The 22,299-nt window shown below is 35.8% G+C and overlaps 1 protein-coding gene across 1 annotated transcript in view; it reads right to left on the bottom strand.

The window, feature by feature from the left end:
- The window catches only part of LOC136038237 (serine/threonine-protein kinase PLK4-like), a 70,213-nt gene extending 49,010 nt beyond the window's left edge, over positions 1-21,203 (bottom strand). Inside the window, exons 1-5 of the mRNA XM_065721343.1 lie at positions 21,145-21,203; positions 10,740-10,883; positions 5,520-5,615; positions 3,216-3,426; positions 498-610 (exon numbers count right to left, since the gene is read on the bottom strand). Coding sequence (XP_065577415.1) covers positions 498-610; positions 3,216-3,426; positions 5,520-5,615; positions 10,740-10,763 — 444 coding nt within the window. The 5' untranslated portion in view covers positions 10,764-10,883; positions 21,145-21,203. The remainder of the gene's footprint in view (positions 1-497; positions 611-3,215; positions 3,427-5,519; positions 5,616-10,739; positions 10,884-21,144) is intronic.
- Positions 21,204-22,299: the final 1,096 nt, after the last annotated feature.

The raw sequence follows: 22,299 nt of genomic DNA on the forward strand, positions 1-22,299 counted from the left end.
ATCCATATATTTCAATAGCATATACAACGATCTTCATCAGCAGTTGCATAGATGGTTGTAGTATAGGGTTAAGTATGTTAATTACATAGGGTTAATAGATTTAGTATTGGGTTAATAATAGGTTAATAATTAATAGGGTTAAGTGTAGGGTTGGATCCCAGGCGAAAAATTTCTTTATTTTGATCCAAACTTTTCTTTTGCGGCAGGAAATGGAGAAAATAGAAGGGGACTCGATAAGGCGAGGGGGAGGGAGTTGTTGATGTTATGTTTATCCAAACTGGTGCTTCAAAACTAGTTTTGTAGAAATATTTGTTAAACTTTCTTCTTTGCTATTATGGTGTCATCCATAGTTGCTATTGTCTGGATTGGGTGTTTAACGGACACATGGATGTTAATATGCCTATTTTTATGTTTAATATTTATCTTAGTTAGTATATATTATATACTTAATGTTTTTATAATTTTTTTTAATAACAAGAGGAAAATATTAGCCTTACCAGCTTCATTCCTTTTGTGATAAGTAGATTAGCTAGACTCAAATCCCGGTGAAGTATACCTTGAGAATGCAAATAAATAAAGCCTTCCACAACTTGATGCATTATTTCTCTTGCTGAAAAAGAAATGTAAATTAGCCCTGTTCCACTTCGATTACAGCGCCAAACTTGTGACAAATGCGAATACTAATTTTATGGAGACCTTCGTGAAACTCTGGTGGCAAAGATTTCTTCAGCATTTGCTAAAAAGCAATTTCGAGCGTATAAAGAAAAGTCGGACAACAGCTATGCACAAAAATTAGCTAAGGGCTAACTCGGTGAAAATACGTTAAATTTTGCTCGAAACAGAGTCACGGAAATATTTCGAAATATTATCACGTCCATTCAACAACACCCACCCTCCCCACCCCTCAAACGCTAACCTTTTTAAAGGAAGGTATGCATGTTCCATCTTGCTTGAACCAGAATCACGAAAGGATTTTTGACCTGTACAATTAAAGGATTAAAGCAAGCCTTTTTCTACTACTCCCACCCCACTGCCAGTTTTTTACTAAAGAAGTGCGCATGGGGCTGCTGATGGAACCAGAAATATACAAAGATTTTCGACCAGTACTATTTGACGCAAAACAATGGCCAATGGACACTCCATCAGCAGCTCTCCTCCATCAATCTGTTTGCATAAAGGTAGGGAAGTTGCTCCATATTTGAATGGCATGACTAGAGAACTAAAGAGGATAAAACCTGTGTTTTCAGACAGAAATGGAAACTGGTCTCGTTGCCTATAAAAAAGGTATAACACTAAAATAACAGGGATTTAATATTTGAAATCAGAACAGGATATGCCAGAGATGAGTCACGATCCACTTGAATTGTTTGCAACAGCCCTACCCATCATACCCTATCGTTTTTAGTTGGGTGGTATCTTGAAAAGGAACGCTAGAAGAGTACTGAAAACAGTCAGCTAGACTTTTTTTCTACTCAGGAAAATCCCAAAACAGTGATGTATCCTCAGGCCAAAAAAGCGTCCTGGCTAAGTGGTTGGCGCGCTGGTGTGAGAATTCTTTGTCCAAGGGGCATGGATTCAATCCCATTTGTGACCAGTTATTTGGTTTGGGACGGGGGTCAGTGGCGTGACTCTCTAAGCTCAGCCAGAGCTAACCCAGCTCTAAATGGGTATACCTGGAGAATTCTGGGGAAGGTAAGCAGGAAGGGTGTGTCAAAGCACAGGATGGTTGACCTCCAGCCCCCTATTGCACTTCCTGGCTGAAGGGCCATGAAACAGAGATCAGCACAGCCGGTATGGACCTTAAGGGTCTAGTGCCGTCTTACTTACTTAGGCCAAAAAAAATGTACAGTTAATGAGACCGTTTCAGTAATGTGTCTGAACTTGCAATTAATAAAATAAGGCATTGAAGACTTTGTAACTTTAAAATTAATGCTTAGCTTCTTCTTCATAAGAAGGTCTTCATCGATACTTCAAAGATTTTCACGCTTCTCCACTTCCATAGCATTTTAGAATAAAGATACATGGCTGTCAAAGCATATCAAGAATCTGCCCTTAAGTTTGCAAGAAATTGAGTTTGGAAATCGTATGCAATCCCAGACAAGGAGGTGAAGCCGATGTTGCAATCACAGAATTGTTGGCGTCTTCTCTTCCCTATTCCATTAGTAAGATAATACACTAAAATCCTTGCCTAAAGACCAGTCGTGGAACAGTCAATATCTTTAAAAGCCCTCCCCCAAGCCTTAGTAAGTACATACAATACTACATTCTCAAACTATTGCAAAATAATAAAACATGCATGCTATCTTTGAATTTTGCATAACAGCATATCATAATCTTCGACCAACACCGACCAGGAATTAGGATAAAAATCGTATTATAGTCTGAATAATGAGTTGTAGTCGGTGCCAAAATTTCAGAGATTTTTGGCATGGTCCTTACATTATTAATAAGACAGTTCGTTAAAGGCTTTCCTGAAAACACAATCAAGAAAGTCAAAGAATATTCCTGATTCTTCAAAAAGCCGCCTCGAGCTTTCATAAATTTCAGCAAATTTTGTTTTCACAATCTTTAAGAATGATACACATACTATTGCTATATTTGATTTTTAAATAGGCCGAAACAAAAATAAAAGACTATCAACTATTTCATCAAAAGGTCTCGCTTAAGGGTTCACCAATTTTTGCAACTTTTATTTTTTCACACCTTTTAAGAGTAAGACAGACGTAGTTGTCATTTTTGACTTTTACACCACCAAAAAAAAGAATCAAATTGATCAAAATTACCTTCTATTTCATCGAAATGTCCCCTCAAGCTTTCAACAGTTTTTACAATTTTTCGTTTTCAAACTGTTTAAGGATAAGACAGACACGGTTGTCATTTTTGGATGTTACACTGCCCCGGAAAAGTAATCAAAGAAATCATAACTACCTTCTGCTTAATCAAAATGTCTCCCAGGAGCCGTCAACAATTTTTGCAGTTTTTAATTTTTGCATTATTTAAGAATATGACAGACATGGTTGTACGCTTTGATTTTTACATTGCCCAAAGCGTAATTAGGAAAATCAAAACAACCTACTATTTCATCAAAAGATCTCCCCTCGAGTCTTCAACATTTTTACATATTTAATTTTTACACATTTAAGTATAAGACAGACATGATTATCATCATTGACCAACACACAATCCGATACGTAACTAAGAAAATCAAAGATTACCTTCTATTTCATCAAAAGGTCTTCCTCGAGCCTTCAGGAACTTCTGCAATTCTCCATTTTCACAAAGTTCCAGAATAAGATAGACATGGTTGTCATCTTCGAACCAATTATACAGTTTTACAACGGATGGGTGATCTAGGCGTGAATGAATCTTAATTTCTTGCTCTACTCTTCCTGCTAAATCGTTTCGACGGACATAGGACTTGTCGATCTGAAAATTAAATGATCGGTGGAGTAAATTATTTGCCCAAGAAGTGGTCATACGACAGTACCCCATTGCTTTATTCATGGGGGTACATAGCTGATTGTCTAGGGGGGAGGGCAACAAATAATATAGCAAACACAAATTTTGTGTTAAAAGAATGAATATTCAATATTGTAGCGCACACAATTCATCGTTGATTGTATAAATTAACAATAAAAAAATATGCAATTAGTAGCGACTAGATTACGGCTTGATTCTGACAGAAGACGGTTAATTTGACAGCATCAAATTACTGACAATGTAGAGAATAGAGTTCGATTCTAAAAGGAGACGGTTAATTTGACAAGTACCAAATTACCGACAATGTGGAAACTACAGCTCGATTCTGATAGGAGACAAGAAACGATTATCGGTGGTGATACAGATTTGTCTGTTCTGCTGGTCCATTGTTCAAAAGAAAACATCAACCTTCTTCACTATCAAGTTGAATGCAAGCATTTCAGTATTCTAAAAGCGAAGCAGAGCAATGGTGACGCTGCAGCTGAAATTCTGTTCTTGGCTACCTTCCTACGTTATGACACTTCGTCAAGACTGCACGTTTTTGTTAAGTTGATCTGCTGTAGAAGCAAAATTCAACTCCTGTCCAATTATGATATACATTAATCCACATGGCAGCGTTGAGCTGGATTATGTTCAATTATAAGAGAATTCATTTAGTGGTACTAATGATTGCAACTAAATAATAACTAGCAGCCAAGGGTAAAATGTCAGAAAACATGGGAAAGGGGTTAAGTCACATTTTTCAGTGGCAGTCCAACAATTAGAGGCAAGAAAAGATCCATAAACTGCAAAATTAGTCTTGCTGCCGCGATGTATGGGTAGTAGCAGCAGCAATAGTAGTCACGGTAGGAAAATAATTCTCGACAATTCAGTGTGACGCTATAATGAGCATACTTTGATTCTCAAATTATAGTTCATTTGCAGCCCGCCAGACTTGGTTCTGATTCCTAGAAACAATGTTTTCTGATTCCCGAAAACTTTTAGTGAGAAAGAAGCAGTTATGGTAGGAATAGTCGCGCAGCAAGAGCTGCAATGGTAGTAGCAGTATTCTTCCATGTAGGTTTAGGATCTTTGGAAACAAGTATAAAACTATGGTACTGAGAATGCTTACATTTCCTGATTAAAGCTTGAACAGAGCCTGCATAGTGAGTTTCAACAACTAATTACTAATACTTGGAAATATTTCATTGAAAAAAACGTGAGGCTTATTTCAAAATATTTTCATAGTGGGACAAATATATACGAGATTCCGTGACCGACATAGGGACAAGACGAAAAAGCTACTGAAATCTTTTTTTATACTCTTTCCAAATATAATGATGAATCCACTCGCAAATGCCTCCCACCCCCACCTTGATGGTCCCATATATATCCAAGAAATATATAAAAACTAAAACAATATAACTATGAAATGCTTACTTTATAATATACCTTTTAAAATCATTTCGAGCAGTGCTCTGGAAAATTATGCACTCAATCAGAAATGGGGAAAAATGACACACTGAGAAGATAACCAGTTCAATATAAGAGGTACAACGTTTAAATAGATTGATGTAAAATTTATATTTACATCATATGTAATATTTACATTATAAAATTATTATATATTTGTGAAATACATTATTAGGGCTATATATGGGAACATCACAAGGAGGGATGGGGGATGAATTTGTCAGTATATTTGGAAAAAGCAAAGAGATAGGAATTAAGCAGTATGTTCACCTTGTCCCTAGATCAGTTATGGAATCTTGTATATATTTACCCTTAGTAGTAAATATATATATAAATATTTAATATATTTATATATAATATAGATATTTTCATTTTCGCTCTCATGTTTAGTTTTGGTTTGAAGTTTCATTGCAGAACCAAACCCAAGCATAAACTTGCTAAATTGCAGAAACGAAAACATTAAAAATCACCTATCAATACTTTTACAATAAGTTTCAATAATTTTATAAGAATAGAAAATGAATTTTTGAATATTGGGGTATGGTCTAGCTTCGTACTAATACTTGTATTTTCAAAATGACACTTACAATCTTGATAGCTACAGATTCCCCATTGCGTAAATTTCTTCCAGAATATACGACTGCAAATCCTCCGCGGCCGATTTGTTCACCAATTTGATAATCCTAAAAAATGAAGAAAAATAGTCACAACAATGAACACAAGAGTAAAATATTATGTCTATTCGGAGTCCCCTGCCCCCCCCCCCCCCCAAGAGACGGAAATGTCTCTTGGGACAAACCCCACAAAATAAACCCCACAATTGACGAAGCAGTTTACACAAAAATAATTTACAACTGCATTTCAGAAGAATAAAAATAATAAAGAAAAATAATAATAATAACTTTGAAAAACTGAGCATAAAATAATATAAATATAAACCAAACTGAAGAAAACAAAAAGGAGACTGGAGGCTTTGGCCTCTTTGTCCAAACGCTCGAAAAAAATCAAAATTTTCTTCTTTTTTAGGTTGGCTTTACCAAAGGGAATTTTTTTCCCTTTTCCCATGGTATTCTTGTTTTGATTATCTCAATTTTTCAATTTGGAACATTATTTTTGCACAAAAGGCGGCTTAACAGTTTTTTCTAAAATATCTGGCTGAAATTTTTCACTGCTAGTTCAATCTTTCTTGTTAGTCTTTATTATAGCCAGTGTGGTCTCAGATCTTGGTTGAATCGTGAGCTTGACTTTCAAGCAGCTTTTTGCAGGAATTATGTTTTCATTTTGAAAACTGAGATACTCTTCGACATTATGTCGTCCCATCAAAATCAAAACATGTCAAGAGCAGAATAACAGTTTTGGGAAACTGCAGTTCACATTTGCCACATTAAAACAAAAATAGTGCTGTTTTTTGCTTTTTTCAAACATAAAAATTCGCAACATTGTCAATTATACTGCTAGTCTGGACAATTATACGGTAATCAGCCCTAAACAGTGCTTCCAAGTTCCCTCAAATTTTTTGGCCCTTCCCAGAAATTCCCAAAAAATAAAAATTGTGTCATCTAAAACAATTCCGAAAATTAACTTTTCGTACAAACCCCACCGTTAACACAAAACACCAATCGGTAATTGTCAGGGAGATTCCCGAGAGCTAAATTCTCTTTTGGGAAAACTTGGCTAAGCCCCAAAAACTTAGGGACAGCACTGGCTGCATGGGTGAGTGGCCCACAGTAGTTAAGAGCCCTTCACGAGACAGCACTGCCTTATACGATGAAGAACAGCCAATGACTTAATTTTTTTGTTCTGTTTGGAAATTGTAGTTGTTCTCGTTAAAGACAACAGTTCTTTTTTTGCAATCTTAGGCACCAGTGTCTAAATATAAGGATGGTAATACAAATTTCTAAGCAATTGCATAGAGCGTGGGGTCACAGAAAATGTACAGGCTAACTTTTAGCTCCCACAGAAAAAATTACTGCAATAGGCAATATCCAGGAGTTGCATCAATGACTTATTTTAATTGCCATCAGGTTCATAAAAGATTTCCTCTTTGTGACTGTTGCTTATAGAAACATGAATAACAATTCGCATGCCTGTTCCTGTTAACAAAAAAAAATGCCCATTACCTGACAAAAAGGAGAATATTTTTAAACTCAATAAATGTCTTGACCTACCTACTAAAGGTTGTATTAGGTTATATTAGGCAGCAATTATGTTTTGATATTTCAAAAACTCCTTCTACTGCATAAATATGTGTATTATTATGCAAATTTTGAATCAATCGCATATAGCATAGGGTTACAGAAATGTACAGGCTAACTTTATGTTTACTCAAAAAAATTTACCACAATAGACAATATCTAAGACTTGCATCAATGACTAATTTTAAGTGCCGTTAGGTAGCCAAAGAATTTTCTCTTCTGTGACTGTTGCTTAGAAAAACCTGAACAACAACTCACATGCTTGTTGCTGTTGATAAGAAAAAAATTACCCACTACCTGACAAAAGGTGAATATTTTTAAATTCAATAAATCACTTGACAAACATATTAAAATTGCCTAAGTCAGCAACTAAATTGACATGATGAGCAAACATGGCTTATGCATGAACATCTATGTGACCCAAGACTTGGTGCTGAATTACAAACTGCTTTGCTGCAGCAAAATTAGCCAAAAATAAAGATTAAATCTTAAGTTTTACCCTGTGGGATAACAAAATTTTAATGGGAGAGCTGAAGAGCTTTTAAGTTTTTGAAGTGTGCATGGCAGTTCTTGTAAGTCCTGTGTAAACTGGAGGAGGGATCACCATTTCATCGGTAGCTGCTAAGCTGTTCAGTCTGTTTCTACTAAATAGAATCATCAATCAGACCGACCAAAACCTCCGCGAGAGGAGAGCATGCGCTGACCTTGTCTTCATTATGCAAATACTGATTGAAGAGAACAATGAATGGAGGAGGAAATTACTGATCTCATTCATAGACTTCGAAAAAGCATTCGATTCATTCTCAAAAAAACTCAAAAGCATTCGACTCAAGATGGTACAAAATCGTTTGGGGGTCAAGCAGGGATGCGTATTGTCTCCCCTCCTTCTCATGATTGTCATCAACGTCGTCCTTCAAAATGCTAACAGCAAAGGAGTAAAACTTAGTAAGTCAAAAAAACTGTCAGATGTAGAATTTGCTGAAAACCTAACCCTCCTAGATGAAGACAAGGCTAGCCTGCAAGAATTCTTTAACCGTGTAATAGACCGAACCAAAAAATTGGGAATGAACGTTAACGTAAAGGAGACGAAATGTATGGTTGCTTACAGCGATCAACCTCCCAAGATCTTCCATAAGGGCGACAGAGTCGAGCAAGTATCATGCTTTCGATACCTTGACAGTATAGTTGAAGAGAGGGCAACATAGCTAAAGAGATCCAGACCAGAATTGGGATGGCACAGACTGCCTTGAATCGGCTTTCATCAATATGGAAATCTCCAAAATTCTCATTAAGGCTAAAACTGAGACTCTTCAACAGCAACATGATGAGCATACTGCTTTACTTATGTGAAACCCGGAAACTTGACCAAACTCTAGAAAAACATCTACTAGCCTTTCAGAATTACTGTCTCCGACGATTTTTGCACGTCCATTGGTACCACCGAGTCACCAACGAACAAACACAAACCCGCACCATGCAACCACCCGTCACAGAAGTAATCAAGCATAGACGCTGGCGCTTTCTTGGTCATGTACTACGCATGCCGGACAGTAGACTATCGAAGATGAAGTTCCAATGGAGTCCAGGGGGTTCAAGATGCAGAGGCAAGCTGATGAATACTCTATGCTGGATGTACAGAAAACACCGAGCGACAAAAAACACTACTTTTGTGCCAGACTGGGTGGATGTATAAGCAACTGCCCAGCTTCCAGAAGAATGGCGGAGTCTCAATGATGCCCTAAGCGCCCTGGATGGCGATGGAGGAACTAATGTCTAAGGTAAGGTTACTTTTGAAAGGTAAACCTGATTCAAGAAGAAGGAACAATAGAGTCAGTCACCTTCAATTCTCGAGTCCTCCTCCTTCCCTAAGATTCTGATGCTGATCATTTAGACAAATACAAGATGACTAAAAACGTAGTGTACTTGGAAACCTACACCACATTAAAGAAGAAGGAACAATAGAGTTTAAAAAATAATTTAAAATATAATTTACTTTTGAAAGGTACACCAGATTCAAGAAAAAGTAACATTAGAGTCAATCACCTTCAACTCTCTAGTCCTCCTCCTTCCCTACGTTTCTGATGCTGTTCACTTAGACAAATACAAGACGATTTAAAACGTATTTTATTTTTGAAAAGGTACACCAGATTCAAGAAGACAGAACAATAGAATCAATCACCTTCAATTCTCCAGTCCTTTTCCTTCCCTATGATTCTGATGCTGTTCACTTAGACTGATACAAGATGATTTAAAACGTGGTTTACTTGGAAACGTACACAGGATTCAAGAAGAAGGAAAAATAGATTCAGTCACCTTCAACTCTCCAGTCCTCCTCCTTCCCTACAATTCTGATACTGTTCACTTAGACAAATACAAGAGGCTTCGAAACGTAGTTTACTTAGAAGCCTATACCACATTCAAGAAGAAAGAACAATAGAGTCAATCACCTTCAACTCTCAGTCCTCCTCCTTCCCTACAATTCTGATGATGTTCACTTAGACAAATACAAGAGGATTCAAAATGTAGTTTATTTTTGAAAGGTATACTAGATTCAAGAAGAAGTAATAATAGAGCCAATCACCTTCAACTCTCCAATCCTCGTCCTTCCCTCAATTCCGATGCTGCTTCCTCAGGCAAATACAAGAGGATTCAAAACGTAGTTGACTTTGGGAAGGTACACCAGATTCAAGAAGAAGGAACAACAGAGTCAATCAGCTTCAACTCTCTAGTCCTCCTCCTTCCCTAAGATTCTGATGCTGTTCATTTAGACAGATACAAGAGGATTTAAAACATAATTTACTTTTGAAACGTACACCAGATTCAATAAGAACAAACAATAAAGTATAATATAGTCAAAAGTTTTCATAGTTGCAAATTTTACTTTCAACTCTTGTATCCTATAAAGGAAAACCCTTCAGTGGACAACATCACATTTCCACTAAAAGCAGCTAACATTACATTTTAAGTCATTGTAAGTTTCACATGGCATCAAGACTCAAAGGGGGGAGGGATATCAGAGAATTTCTTGGGAGGTCAAAGAGAATAAGAACATGTTCTTCAGGACACTGTTCCACATGAAGGAAATCAACACTACACACTCACAGTCATTGTACACAGATAATTCTCTATGTACACAGCCTCAAAAGTATAAAAGAAACACAGTAAAACACAACATACCTAATCTACCTTTTATGATCTGTATACTGCTCTGGAAAACTTTAAAATAAATTTCAGACATGTGAAGTTAATTATATAAAGACCAAAGAAACTAGAAATTAATTATATAAAAATTAGCATTGCATCCATATTTTGTCCAAATATTACATTGCATGTATACTATCATGACAAGTTTAAAAGAATAACCTTGAAATAAGAATTAAGTTAAGTGGGTGTAGTAATTACTTTCATTATATCATTCAATTCCTGGTGCAGTCAGAAATCAGTACAAAAATTACAGATTTTTAAATTACAGTTTTATATACAAAAAGGTGATCAAGGTATCAATTGACCTTCTTTTCAAATAAAAAATAATAATTCCCTTAGAAATAATCTAAAATTACTAATAAATTGAAAATGTCTTGTTTAAACACCATGGTTATATGCTGTACTTACTTTCAAGAGTAGAAAGTCTTCCATTTTAGAAGAATTATCTGTTCAGTTTCTTGTAGCACACATTTTCTAAAATCAAAGTCTGGAAAGCAGATCATCTATTAGAAATGAAGTTCCAAAAATATCATTGCAGATCTGGACATTATCCTGTAAAAAAAAGGTATACTCAAACAATAATAATAATATTTATAAAATAATAACAGTTAAAGCAGATAATAAAAAGATGATGAAGGTTAGTTGTTACCAACTCTTAGCTTGAAAAATAACAGAGGTGTTTTAAGTAACCAAAATGAAATTCCCATGTATAGTGTCTGTGCCTTAATAATAAGGGTATTTGGCAGAGACTAATCTTCATTATCGAAAAAAAGGTTTAAAAATAGCCTATGTATATTAATGTGAATATCCATAATCTGGGTAACATCAACATTTACTGGTGAATGTCCAAAATTCCTTTTTCTCTGCTTGGATTCAATTAGCTTTGCAAATCATCTTTTTCAGTCTTATGTAAGCTATGATGGTAAAAGCTTAGATTAGGTTAAATTAGGTTACAAATATCAGAAATGGGTTAAAAACATAACCTAACCTACCACCATCAAACCTTGCATAAAACTGAAGAAGTTGACCGGCAACACTGACTAAATCCAAGGAGAAAAAATGTATTTCAGATATACACAAATAAAGGCTACAAAGGATAAAGATCCTCCTGAGCCACTGGTGGCATACAGGGCATCAAATTATTCTTTCATTTGCTGAGTCTTTTTTACAGGGACAGGTAGCAAGCTTGTTGCCCAACCTTGCTGCAGCAGGTATTAAACCCCATATTCCTCAGAGCCAGCAGATCTACACCAAAAGAAAAACAAATTTTTGAAGCTATTTGTGCATTGACCCATTTACCTTAAATTACACTTGCTAGCAATATGAACGAATCCAGTGTATACCAGTTAGTGAAGATAGGTCTGTGGGAAGCCTTCTACATGCCATTACATGGGCCATGGCTGGTCACCCAATTATTGTTGAAATTGGCATCAAAGCTTTCAACGGTTAGCAAACTGAGTACTTATTAGAATTTGCTGCACAACTATATATGTCCACCTCACCTGGCATAATGAAGACTCCATACAGTTGAATCCCATTTGCTGAAATTTTGTGCCAGGTCTTTAACAAACAGGAGCCAGAAGCTATCCCATTTTCTACAAAAATTTCAAAAGCCAACAACAGCATTGAGGTTGTTTTGACAGTTGTCCACCAAGTCTCTGATTGACTGCCAGGATATCTGTGGCAATCAAACAGTTTGTGTTAACAAACTATAGTAAGGAGCAACCTGGTTCAATAGTAACCAAAACTCTAAAAAAAGGAATTTTGATACCTATAGTTACATAAAAAGAATTACATTTTTATGCTGATTCTAACTATATAAGTTTCATCAAGTTTAGTTTTACCCATCAAAAGTTACGAGCCTGAGAATATTTGCCTTATTTTAGAAAATAGGGGGACACACCCCCTAAAAGTCCTAGAATCTTAATCTAGATCTAAATCTTAAAATAGAATCTAAATCTTAAAATTCATAGGCTTAACGGCCTGCCATCAAATTTGTGAATAGATTATTATTATTATTAATGAAATCACACCATCAGATTCAGTATATCAGAGAACCCTACTGTAAAAAGTTTCATGCTCCTATTTGCAAAAATGTGGAATCTTGTATTTTTTGCCAGACCCCAGGGGTGATTGTATTGACTCAGTGAACCTAGAATGTTGTGAGAGGGATCAATCTAATGGAAATTAATTCCTAATACCCTTTTCAAGCAACCAAAAAACATGGGAGGATCTTTCCATGGAGGAATTTATCATGTGGGAAGAGAATTTCCATGAAGGACCCCTAGGATTTTCTAGCATTAGTTAAAAAATAATAATGAGAAAATAAATAAAAAAAAGTTTTTTCAGCTGGAAGTAAGGAGCAGTATCAAAACACAAAATGAACAGAACTTATCACGTATATAAGGGGGTTTGTCTCCTCCACAATACCTCACTCTTTATGCTAAAGTTTTTTATTGTTTTAAAAAGTTTAGTTGTGAGAAAGAGCCAAACTTTAGTGTAAAAAGCAAGGTGTTGAGGAGGGGACAACCCCTTTCATATACAGAATAATTTCTGTTTGTTGTAAGTTTTAATGTTCCTCCTTATTTGCAGTTAAAAAAAAGAAAGTACTTAAAAAAAAGTAGTTAAAAACTTATTTGCAGTTAAAAAAAACATCAGACAAAGGAGCTCCTAGAAGCAATTGCTTAATGATGTGGTCGTTGGGACTTCTCAGGACAAAGCCAAGCCAATACAGTCTTTTCTGTTTGACAATCATGGCTGTGGGCTCAACATTACAGCAACAGCAATGCACATCAGTATTTCATATTCTGTTGGAGTATTGAATCCTTAGAATTTTCAGGGGTCAAAGACTTCCATATCATTGAGAAGAAGCACCTTCAGTGGCCAAGTCTCTACTGCATAGAAGAGAAAATATCTAACAATTACTTTATGGACACAAATTTGTGTCTTCATACTGATCTTCTGTTGGTTTCACTAATGGTGACAGAATTGAGAGATGAGAAGAATAGTGAACTCAGCCATCTCACTTGGAATATTCTACAGGTTAATGAAATAATTGCAGGAAGAATTATTCCTTTTCTTGTATTGGCACTCTTGCATAACAGCTTTGCTGGATGACCTCTGGTTCTTGATAATTGAGCAGGCTAGAACAGATTTTTGTTGTTGGACAGGAGTAACTTGTAGCTAATTTTCAGGTCATTTTTTGTTGACAGTATGTTAAAGTTAATAGCTTGAGGTTCTGCATTCAACATGCATACTCTTTATCTTTCTGTCCCTTTATGCATTTTGTTTCCTGTCTTTGGACATATTTGAGAGCCAACTGGTTTGTTTTATTAATTATTTTGTCAACTCACATACCTAACACAGATTTGATTTGACCAGGCTATTTGAAAGTGCAGTTTTAATTTCAGGGGATCCATATATACTGATGGATCCGTCCAGAGGGAAAGAGCTGGAGCAGGAGCATGTATCCCATCCCTGAATTTGAATATTTATTCTCCTCACCCATTGGGATCTTCTATCCTGTCTGCTGAATTATGTGCCATCCGCCTGGCCTTGGATGCTCTTATAAATTATAACATTGAATCTGAAAATATACTCTGTCTCTCTGACTCTAAATCAGCATTACTACTGATCCAAAATATTAATAGAATTGCTAATGACAAAGATTTATATAATATTAGAAGACAGCTTCTTAATCTTAAGATCAAGGAAAATGAAGTTTATTTTCAACATGTTCCTAGTCATAAAGATATAAAATATAATGATATGGCTGATTCTCTAGCAGCAAAGGCTTCCATGTTATCTCCTAGTCCTTCCTCTGACCTCAATTCACGAGATATTATCAGGCAAAGATCCAAAGTTAATCACAGTACATTAATGTTATCTCCATTTCATACAAGATTAAATACAGTGCTATATTACCGACTGAAATCAGGTGCCCTACTTCTAAATAGCTTGTTATTTAATTGGAAGCTACATCATTCCCCTTTATGCCGAATCTGCATTTCAACAGAGGAAACAATCCAGCATATTTTATTTGATTGCCAGGCTCAGAGTGAGGAGACTGTTGCTCTTAAGCGTTTCTGCTCCTTGGCTAAGATTCCAAATACTTATACAGCTATCCTGGATTCTAACCTGCCATGGGAAATTGATCGTAAGATATTTAAGGCAGCAATTGATACCTTAAAGAAGAGAAATATTGTTTAATAAGGATTAAAGCTTGAAGAAGTCAATTTTTAATGGGACGCGATTTATCCATAATTTTTGATTGTGCAGAAGAGAGCGGGAATGAGTAGGAAGAGCCGTATTGGTACCGGCCGGCCTAGTGCCTTAAACTGCTGGGGACAGGTAGCTCAGGTACTCACACTTCCCACAATCAATAACAGTGTATTATTGTTCATAATCGTATATATCCATTGTTCGCAGACTGGAGCAGAATAGCGCTTCCAGTAGCTAGTTTTTCTGAAGAAGAAGTCAAAGAGGTGAAAGGACTTGTTGTTAGTCCATATACCTCCCTACAATTTTTGGAACTGGAACTGGGATTGACCTGTAATTGTACATTTGATAATACTAAGGGTTTGATAAACCTTTGCTACTACACCTCACATATGGTAGTTGAAATTAATAACTTTATCTACACTGATTGCTGACATCAAGTATTGGAGTTGTGGACTTTCTTCTAAAGTGGAGAACCCTTCACTTTTCAACATTAAACTTGAGCCTCTATATCTTAGTCTATTCCCCAAAGTTGTTAAGATTTGACTGTTTTGAAGCCTCATCTTCCTCAATTTATGGACACAATGTATCCTATTTATTATTTGTGTATCCAAATAAGGATGGAAGCACTGCTCAGAAGCTGTATTGGTCATCAATCAAAATAGGTGGTAACTACAAGGAACAAGATAAAGAGAGCAATGCACAAGTGAAAATAGATCCCAGTTAATCATCTCTAGGGTTTTTACATTGTTTCCTTCAATGTTTTGGCAGAGATTTATCTGTATTCATGTATTAATGAGTTGTCCTCAAGTAGTTCCCATTTTTTCAGTGCTAATTCAACAGTTTCTTCTGGTGCTTAATCAACTGAGCCTCTTTCTGCTGGTGTGTTTTTTGCTAATAAATCATCTCTGCACAGTGCAACCAAAAGTGCAACTCGTCATGCAAATGATATTGGAAAATTAAGAATTCTTAGTGCAAACACTGATGGCCTCTTCAACAAGGTTCCAGAACTCCATCTCTGCCTAGCAAAACAAACAGTTGATATTGCAGCCATATCTGAGATATGCCACAAAAATGTGAAACAGCCTCTTACAGCCCAAGCACTTGAAATAAGTGGATACCAACTCATATCTAACATTGAGTCCGATGCCTGCAGGAGAGGTGTTGGAATATATGTAAAAAGCAGTTTCAAGGTAAGCACTTTGATTCCTTCTTCCCATTGCTGTGTTTGGGTTGAGAATGTCTTGGGTTGAGAGTATCTTGCTAATATAATTCCTGATATTATCAAAGACTCTTGCAACCAACATGTGGTGATTCTTGGAGACTTCAATTTTCCTGATTATGATTGGGTTGATGGTTCTGGTTTTTCAGCCAAAGAACAGGAATCTCCATTTCTTACTTGTCTGTCTGAACATTCGCTGTTCCAAACTGTTGACCAACCTAGACAGTATAGAGATGGTCAAGCATCCAACATACTGGACCTAGTTATTCTTAATAATCCAGATTTGTGGACTAAAAATGACCCTATTGGTAACAGTGATCATGCTGCTATCCTCACAGAATTGCGCTTGTCTACTACTCAACCTCTTCCTAAACAACACAAAGTTATTGATTACAGGCGTATCTCTGAGAGACTTGCAGACTTTGATTGGGATACCATATTCACTTCAGATATCAAAGAATCTTGGCAGAAATTCAAAGCTGTATTGCTAGTTTTTGAAAAAGCTCACACTAGAATATTTAGGAGGAGACAGGCAAAAACACCTTCATGCCTTCATGACTTGTCTAACTAGAAAACTACTGAATAGGAAGAATCGAGCTTGGAAACACTTTTAAAAAAAGAAAACAGATGCAAACTATCAGAAGTATCAAAAGGCATGGAATAAGGCCACCAATTCCATCAACAACTGAAGAAGAGACATGAAGAAAGGTTAGCTGAAAATATAAAAAATAATCCCAAGCTGTTTTGGCAGTATGCTTCTGTTAAATGTCGAAATAGGCACTCTTTCCCTGATTTGACTCATCATGGTCAGACAGTTTCAGACCCAGCTATTAAAGCCAAGATCCTAAATAACCAATTTGCATCAGCTTTTACATCAGAAACTGCTAGTAAGCTCCTGGCTCCCCCCTCATATACTGTTACTCAACCAATGCCACTTCTTGAGCTGACTGAGGAGTCTGTAATGAAACAGCTAGCTTTGTTGGATATAAATAAATCTTCAGGGTCAGATGGCCTCCACCCCTGTCTCTTTAATGAGTGCAGAACAGAAATAGTATACCCACTCTCAAAACTCATTAGACTATCTCTTGATAGCTCAAAGCTTCCTGCTGAGTGGAAAGTGACATATATTACCCCCATTCACAAAAAGGGAAAGAAAGATTCTGTGGAAAATTACCGGCCTATTAATATTACCTCTGTTGTTGTTAAGCTTCTTGAATGTATTGTTAACAAAGCAGTTATTGACCATTTTGATTGGAATCATCTTCTTAACAGCTCTCAACATGGTTTCCTATACAATAGATCAGTTGACACTAATCTGCTTGAGTCATATGACTATATTACAAAACTACTGGAGTTGGGAATCCCTGTTGACATGATCCTCCTTGATTTTTCAAAAGCATTCAACAAAGTTTGCCATAGGAGACTTGAGCTTAAGCTACAGTCTATTGGTTTGGAAGAAAAAATTCTTAAATAGATTCTGGATTTCTTGAGGAATCGTGTCAGCATGTAAGACTGTTTGATGCAGATGGCATTCCAATTCTATCCTCCTCTCAGAATGTTATCAGTGGTGTTCCTCATGGTAGTGTTCTTAGCCCCACTGTGTTCAATATTTTCATAAATGATGCTCCTCTAGCACTTAAAAGCAGGATGACATTATATGCTGATGATTCCAAGGTAATTGGTCCAGCTAGCACTCTTGAAGATACTTCCCAACTTCAAAATGACCTTGATCTCCTTAGTGTGTGGGCTAAATCTTGGCTACTCACTTTCAATGGGTCAAAATGTCATGTTTTACACTTTGGGCACAAGAATATCAATACAACTTACTCTCTTTATGGTCAGCTCCTTTCTCCAGCATTGGAAGAACGTGACCTAGGAGTAATTGTTGACAATGATCTTAAATTTAGCACTCATGCAAAGAAGGCAGCAGCATCAGTTAGCTCATCTCTAGGGCTCATAAAAAGAACAATTTCCTCCTGTTCTCCTAAAATTCTGAGCCTTTTTCAAAAAAGATGCTAAAATTCTTGAAGATGTCCAGAGAAGAGCAACTAAGATGGTGAGTGGACTGCATGAGCTCCCTTACCCTACAAGGCTATGCAAGCTGAAACTCCCAACTCTGGTTTATAGAAGAAGACGGGGTGATGCCATTCTGTTTAATTAACTTATTAATTCAAAGGCAGTTCCTGGTCTTCTTCCTCTGGCGTCTCAGGATTCTTGTACAAGGAAACATAAATCGAAGTTATCCAGGCATTTCTCCTCAAAGCAGCAATGCACCCATTTTCTTACCACTGTGTTGCCAACCTCTGGAACAAATTACTGCCAGATACCATTGCTGCCCAAACCACAGACAGCTTTAAGAACAATCTTGACAACAAATGGTAAAAAAAAGAATGGAAGTATAACTGGGAAGCACTCAAATCGGAATCAGCAACATCAAACCACTAGTCAATTGTATGGATTCAAATATGTGTCATGTGTTATCAGCTCTGGAGTTTCTACAAGGAAAAATCCTTATATTGCTCCAAGTTGAAATTTAAGGTAATTATTAAAATAAAGAAACAGACACTAATTGATTTTTCAAATATTAGCCATCACATCCCATAGCTTCTTCATCTTTCTGTAATCTGGCTCATCCTAAATTACAATGACAATACATTTTTTGTAGGCTGTCAACAAATTGGCTCATTTATGTATCCTCATAAGAATGGCAGGACTTTCCAGACCATCAATAAATTGTCAATCAAAGAAGATAATAAATAAAAGAACCAAAATCTGGAGAGCAAGAAAAGAAAGATAAGACATTCTAGTTAAGCACTTCTGGGCTGTTTTTCACCATTTTACAACATTAGAACCAGCATTGTCAAGCTGTGAAATCATTTTGAAATGTCAATTTACAAAATCTGGCATTTTTCACATCAACTTTTGGTTATGTTGTGTTGGTAGTTCAATTGTTGAATCAATACCACTACCTACACCTTAAACACTTTCATAGACAGTTATGTAATGATATGTCAATGCTGTTCTTTATAGGCTATTTATAACATTTTTTACATTGTAAATTGATATGGGGCCATACCTGTAGTTGTAATTCCAGATATATAAGCTCAGGGTATCAGAGATTTGACTAGTAACAGTGGGGTTGGGAGCATTCTCAGAAAAGCAACCATGATATTTGGAAAAAACATAAACTAAGTGGTTTTTCTACTGTCTAAATAAAACACTGTTAGCTAACAATTTTACCACCAATAGTGTTTCTGTTCTCCAACTAAAAATTGTTAACTAACATTGTTAGAGATTATTTCTAACAAATCAATTACTTGTTGGAGAAGTTAAAGCAAATTCAAGTAAAATTCTAGTTAATTGACTTCTTGCTATCTCAGAAAGGGTTTAGGTTAGGAAAATGAAACTTTCAGGGATGAATCTACATGCTGAAGTATATCCGGGGAAGGTATTTTAAAGTACCCACCTCCAATCCTTCTCCCTCTAGAGGGTCCTGAAATTTGCCTACATGACAGGTCTATACCTATTGAAATTTTGACAAAACAAAATTGTACCTTAATTTTCAGTTACTAGTTGCTTTTTCTCTGCTTTTAGTTCTGAAAATGCAATGCCTGTAATTTTAGTAGAATTTTGAGCCATTTTAATGTTGTTGTTTTTTTAATTTAGGAAATGTATTTGCACATCTTTAAAGCCTTATAAAATGGGATTGAGCAAAGTTATGAAGCTGAAAACAATTTTGTTGTACTTAAATTAAGAAGAAGATCTATTTTGCAAGGTTTCACTTTTATAACACACATATTTTTAAAGGTAATCAAATGTCAGGGCCCTCTAGAGGGAGAAGGAGTGGATGTAGGTACTTTAAAATACCTTCCCAGGATATACTTCAGCCTGTAGACCCATCCCAGAAATTTTCATTTTCCTGACCTAAACCCTTTCCAAGATAGCAAGAAGTCAATTAACTAGAATTTTACCCAAATTCCTTATGTTGACTAACAATTCTGCTTCTACTGTCTCATTAATGCCTGTTAGCTAACAATTGGAGGTAAAATCCTAGACAAGCAACTTTTTGCTACCTTGAAAGTGGTTAAGTTAGTAAAATGAAACTCTCAGGGATGGATCTATATACTAAAATATGTCCTAGGAAGGTATTTTAAAGTACCTATCTTTACTCCATCCCTCTCTACAGGGCACACACTTTGAAACATCCTTGTTCTATAAAAATAAACCTTGGAAAATAGATCTTCTGCTTAAATGAAGGACAGGGAAAATATTTTCAGCTTCACATCTTTGCTCAATCAATTCACATCTTTGCTTTTCTAATTTATGAGGATTAAAATATCTGCAAATAAATTTCCTAAATTCAGAACAAAAACATTCATATGGCTTAAAACTTAACTCAACTAATGGAAATTTCACTTAACCCTCTTCTGATTTCTAGGTCTTAGAAATTTACCTACTTGACAGGTGACACAACAATATTTTACCTTAAGTTTTAGTTATCAGTTTCTTTTTCTCTGATTTTACATCTGAAAATGCAATTCCTGTTATTTGAGTAGACCTTAAAGTCATATTAATGTTTTTTTCCAAATTTAGGAAATGTATTTGTAAATATTTGAAACCTCATAAATTGGAATTGAGCAAAGTTGTGCAGCTGAAGTTTTCTTGTGCTTTATTTAAGCAGAAGATCTGTTTTCCTTTCATAACACAGAGATTTTTAAAGGTCATCAATGGTCACTGCCCTCTAGAGTTAGAAAAAGTGGAGGCAGGTAGGCCTACATAAAAATAGCCTACCTCCCCAGGACATACTTTAGTCTGTAAACCCAGTCCTAACAGTTTCATTTTTAGCCTAACCCCTTGCCAAGATAGAAAGAAAAGCTAAACTAGAATTTTACCACATAGCTTAACTACCCAGGACACAGGCTACTTCAACATGTAAGATCCATCCCAAAAGTTTCATTTCCCTAACCTAACCCCTTGCCAAAGTAGCAAAAAGTGGCTTGCCTAGATTTTTAAAAAATCTAATGATGCTTCTTTTATTTCATTAGCAAGTAAGCCTATCCTTTAAGAGTGGTTAACTGCTAGATTGATAGGGTAGGCTACTAGCAGCTTTCCAAGATAGGCATATGAAAGTACTAACTAAAAGTTTGGCTAAAGCATGTTCAACAGAATTTTAAAAGTTTTGAATTTGGGCTTCTGTAGCCTACTTCCCATTCCCTGAGTAGGCTAGGCAATCTGAAGACTGTTGTAAATTGTCAAACAGCCAATGCTACAATTTCACAGCAGGGCTACTGCTCAAGTGGTGAAAAAAAAGGTAATTTTGTAAAAGTTAATCCTAAAATTTATCTACTAAGGAAATACAAAACAGTAGCCTACCAATATCATAAATAAACAGATCAACGGGTAAATTTTGAATTTAAGGTTTTAGCGCGCCGGTACGAGAGTGTCAAACAGTTTGGGTTATTCATGAACACCAAGCTTTTTCGGGTTATCTGGTGAACCAGAGGATGTAGCAAATTTTCTTGTGTTTGTATATCAAAACCAATATGGGACAGAAATTAGTAGTTGAAAATCCTTTTTGAATGCCAATGTCGGCAAACAATATCTTTTCTCTCAGAAACAATACACGCAATAGGTGCTATACCTGCCAAAATTTGCCAAAAACCTGCCAAAAATTTTCGCCATAGGTATAGTTTGAAAGCAACATTTTCATTGTTATGGCCAGAAGGTTGGAACTTAGTATTTAATATTCCACACTTAAACTGACATTTCAAAAAAATACTCGAGTTTTTAAACTAACTTGGCCGTAGAAGAGAATATTATTTTTATTGTTGGTTTATTGACCTCCTTATCCCCTGCAGTCTCTTCATGCGGTTTCAAAGCAAATTATGGATGCTATGACATGCAACCAGATGTCTATCATAGTATACATAAATAAAACATATAACATATAATAAAATAAAACATTCAGACTCATATGTTTGATCTTGCTGCGGATCAACGTTCCCTTCTTGGTATTGTTTATTTATTTATTTTTTTGCAGAGGAAATCAGTGTTCTGTAGCCTTCTTACAGAAAAAAGATAAAAAAAATGAAAAAAACGCATATACGAATATCTTTAAGTAAGTAAAAAATTGTCCTTCATTAAGTATATCTCCAATAATATTTTGGTAAAAAATACATAAATTTTTCTACGTTACTAAGCAGTATAAACAAAAGTAAAACAAAATTGAATAATGAAACTAATTTTCGTCGACAATATAAAGTCAGACTCGTGCATGACATGGAATTATCTCTTATGTTAAGTATTGAAAATTCGGCAAATATTCTAGATTTATTGGAATAGCTATCATTTTAAAAATATCATCCTCAAAATCCGTGTTTCAGAATTCATCTCTTTTGATTGAAGATTTGGTTTTTTATCCAATAAAGTTCAAGACCAGCAGCACAATAAAACTTATTAGAGCGTAAAAGTTCCTGAACACAAAAAATCGGTAAGCACAATCTCCTAAATGTACTTACGAGGTGCTTG

This window comes from Artemia franciscana, chromosome 17 (genome assembly GCF_032884065.1).
Source record: "Artemia franciscana chromosome 17, ASM3288406v1, whole genome shotgun sequence".
Lineage (NCBI taxonomy): Eukaryota > Metazoa > Arthropoda > Branchiopoda > Anostraca > Artemiidae > Artemia > Artemia franciscana.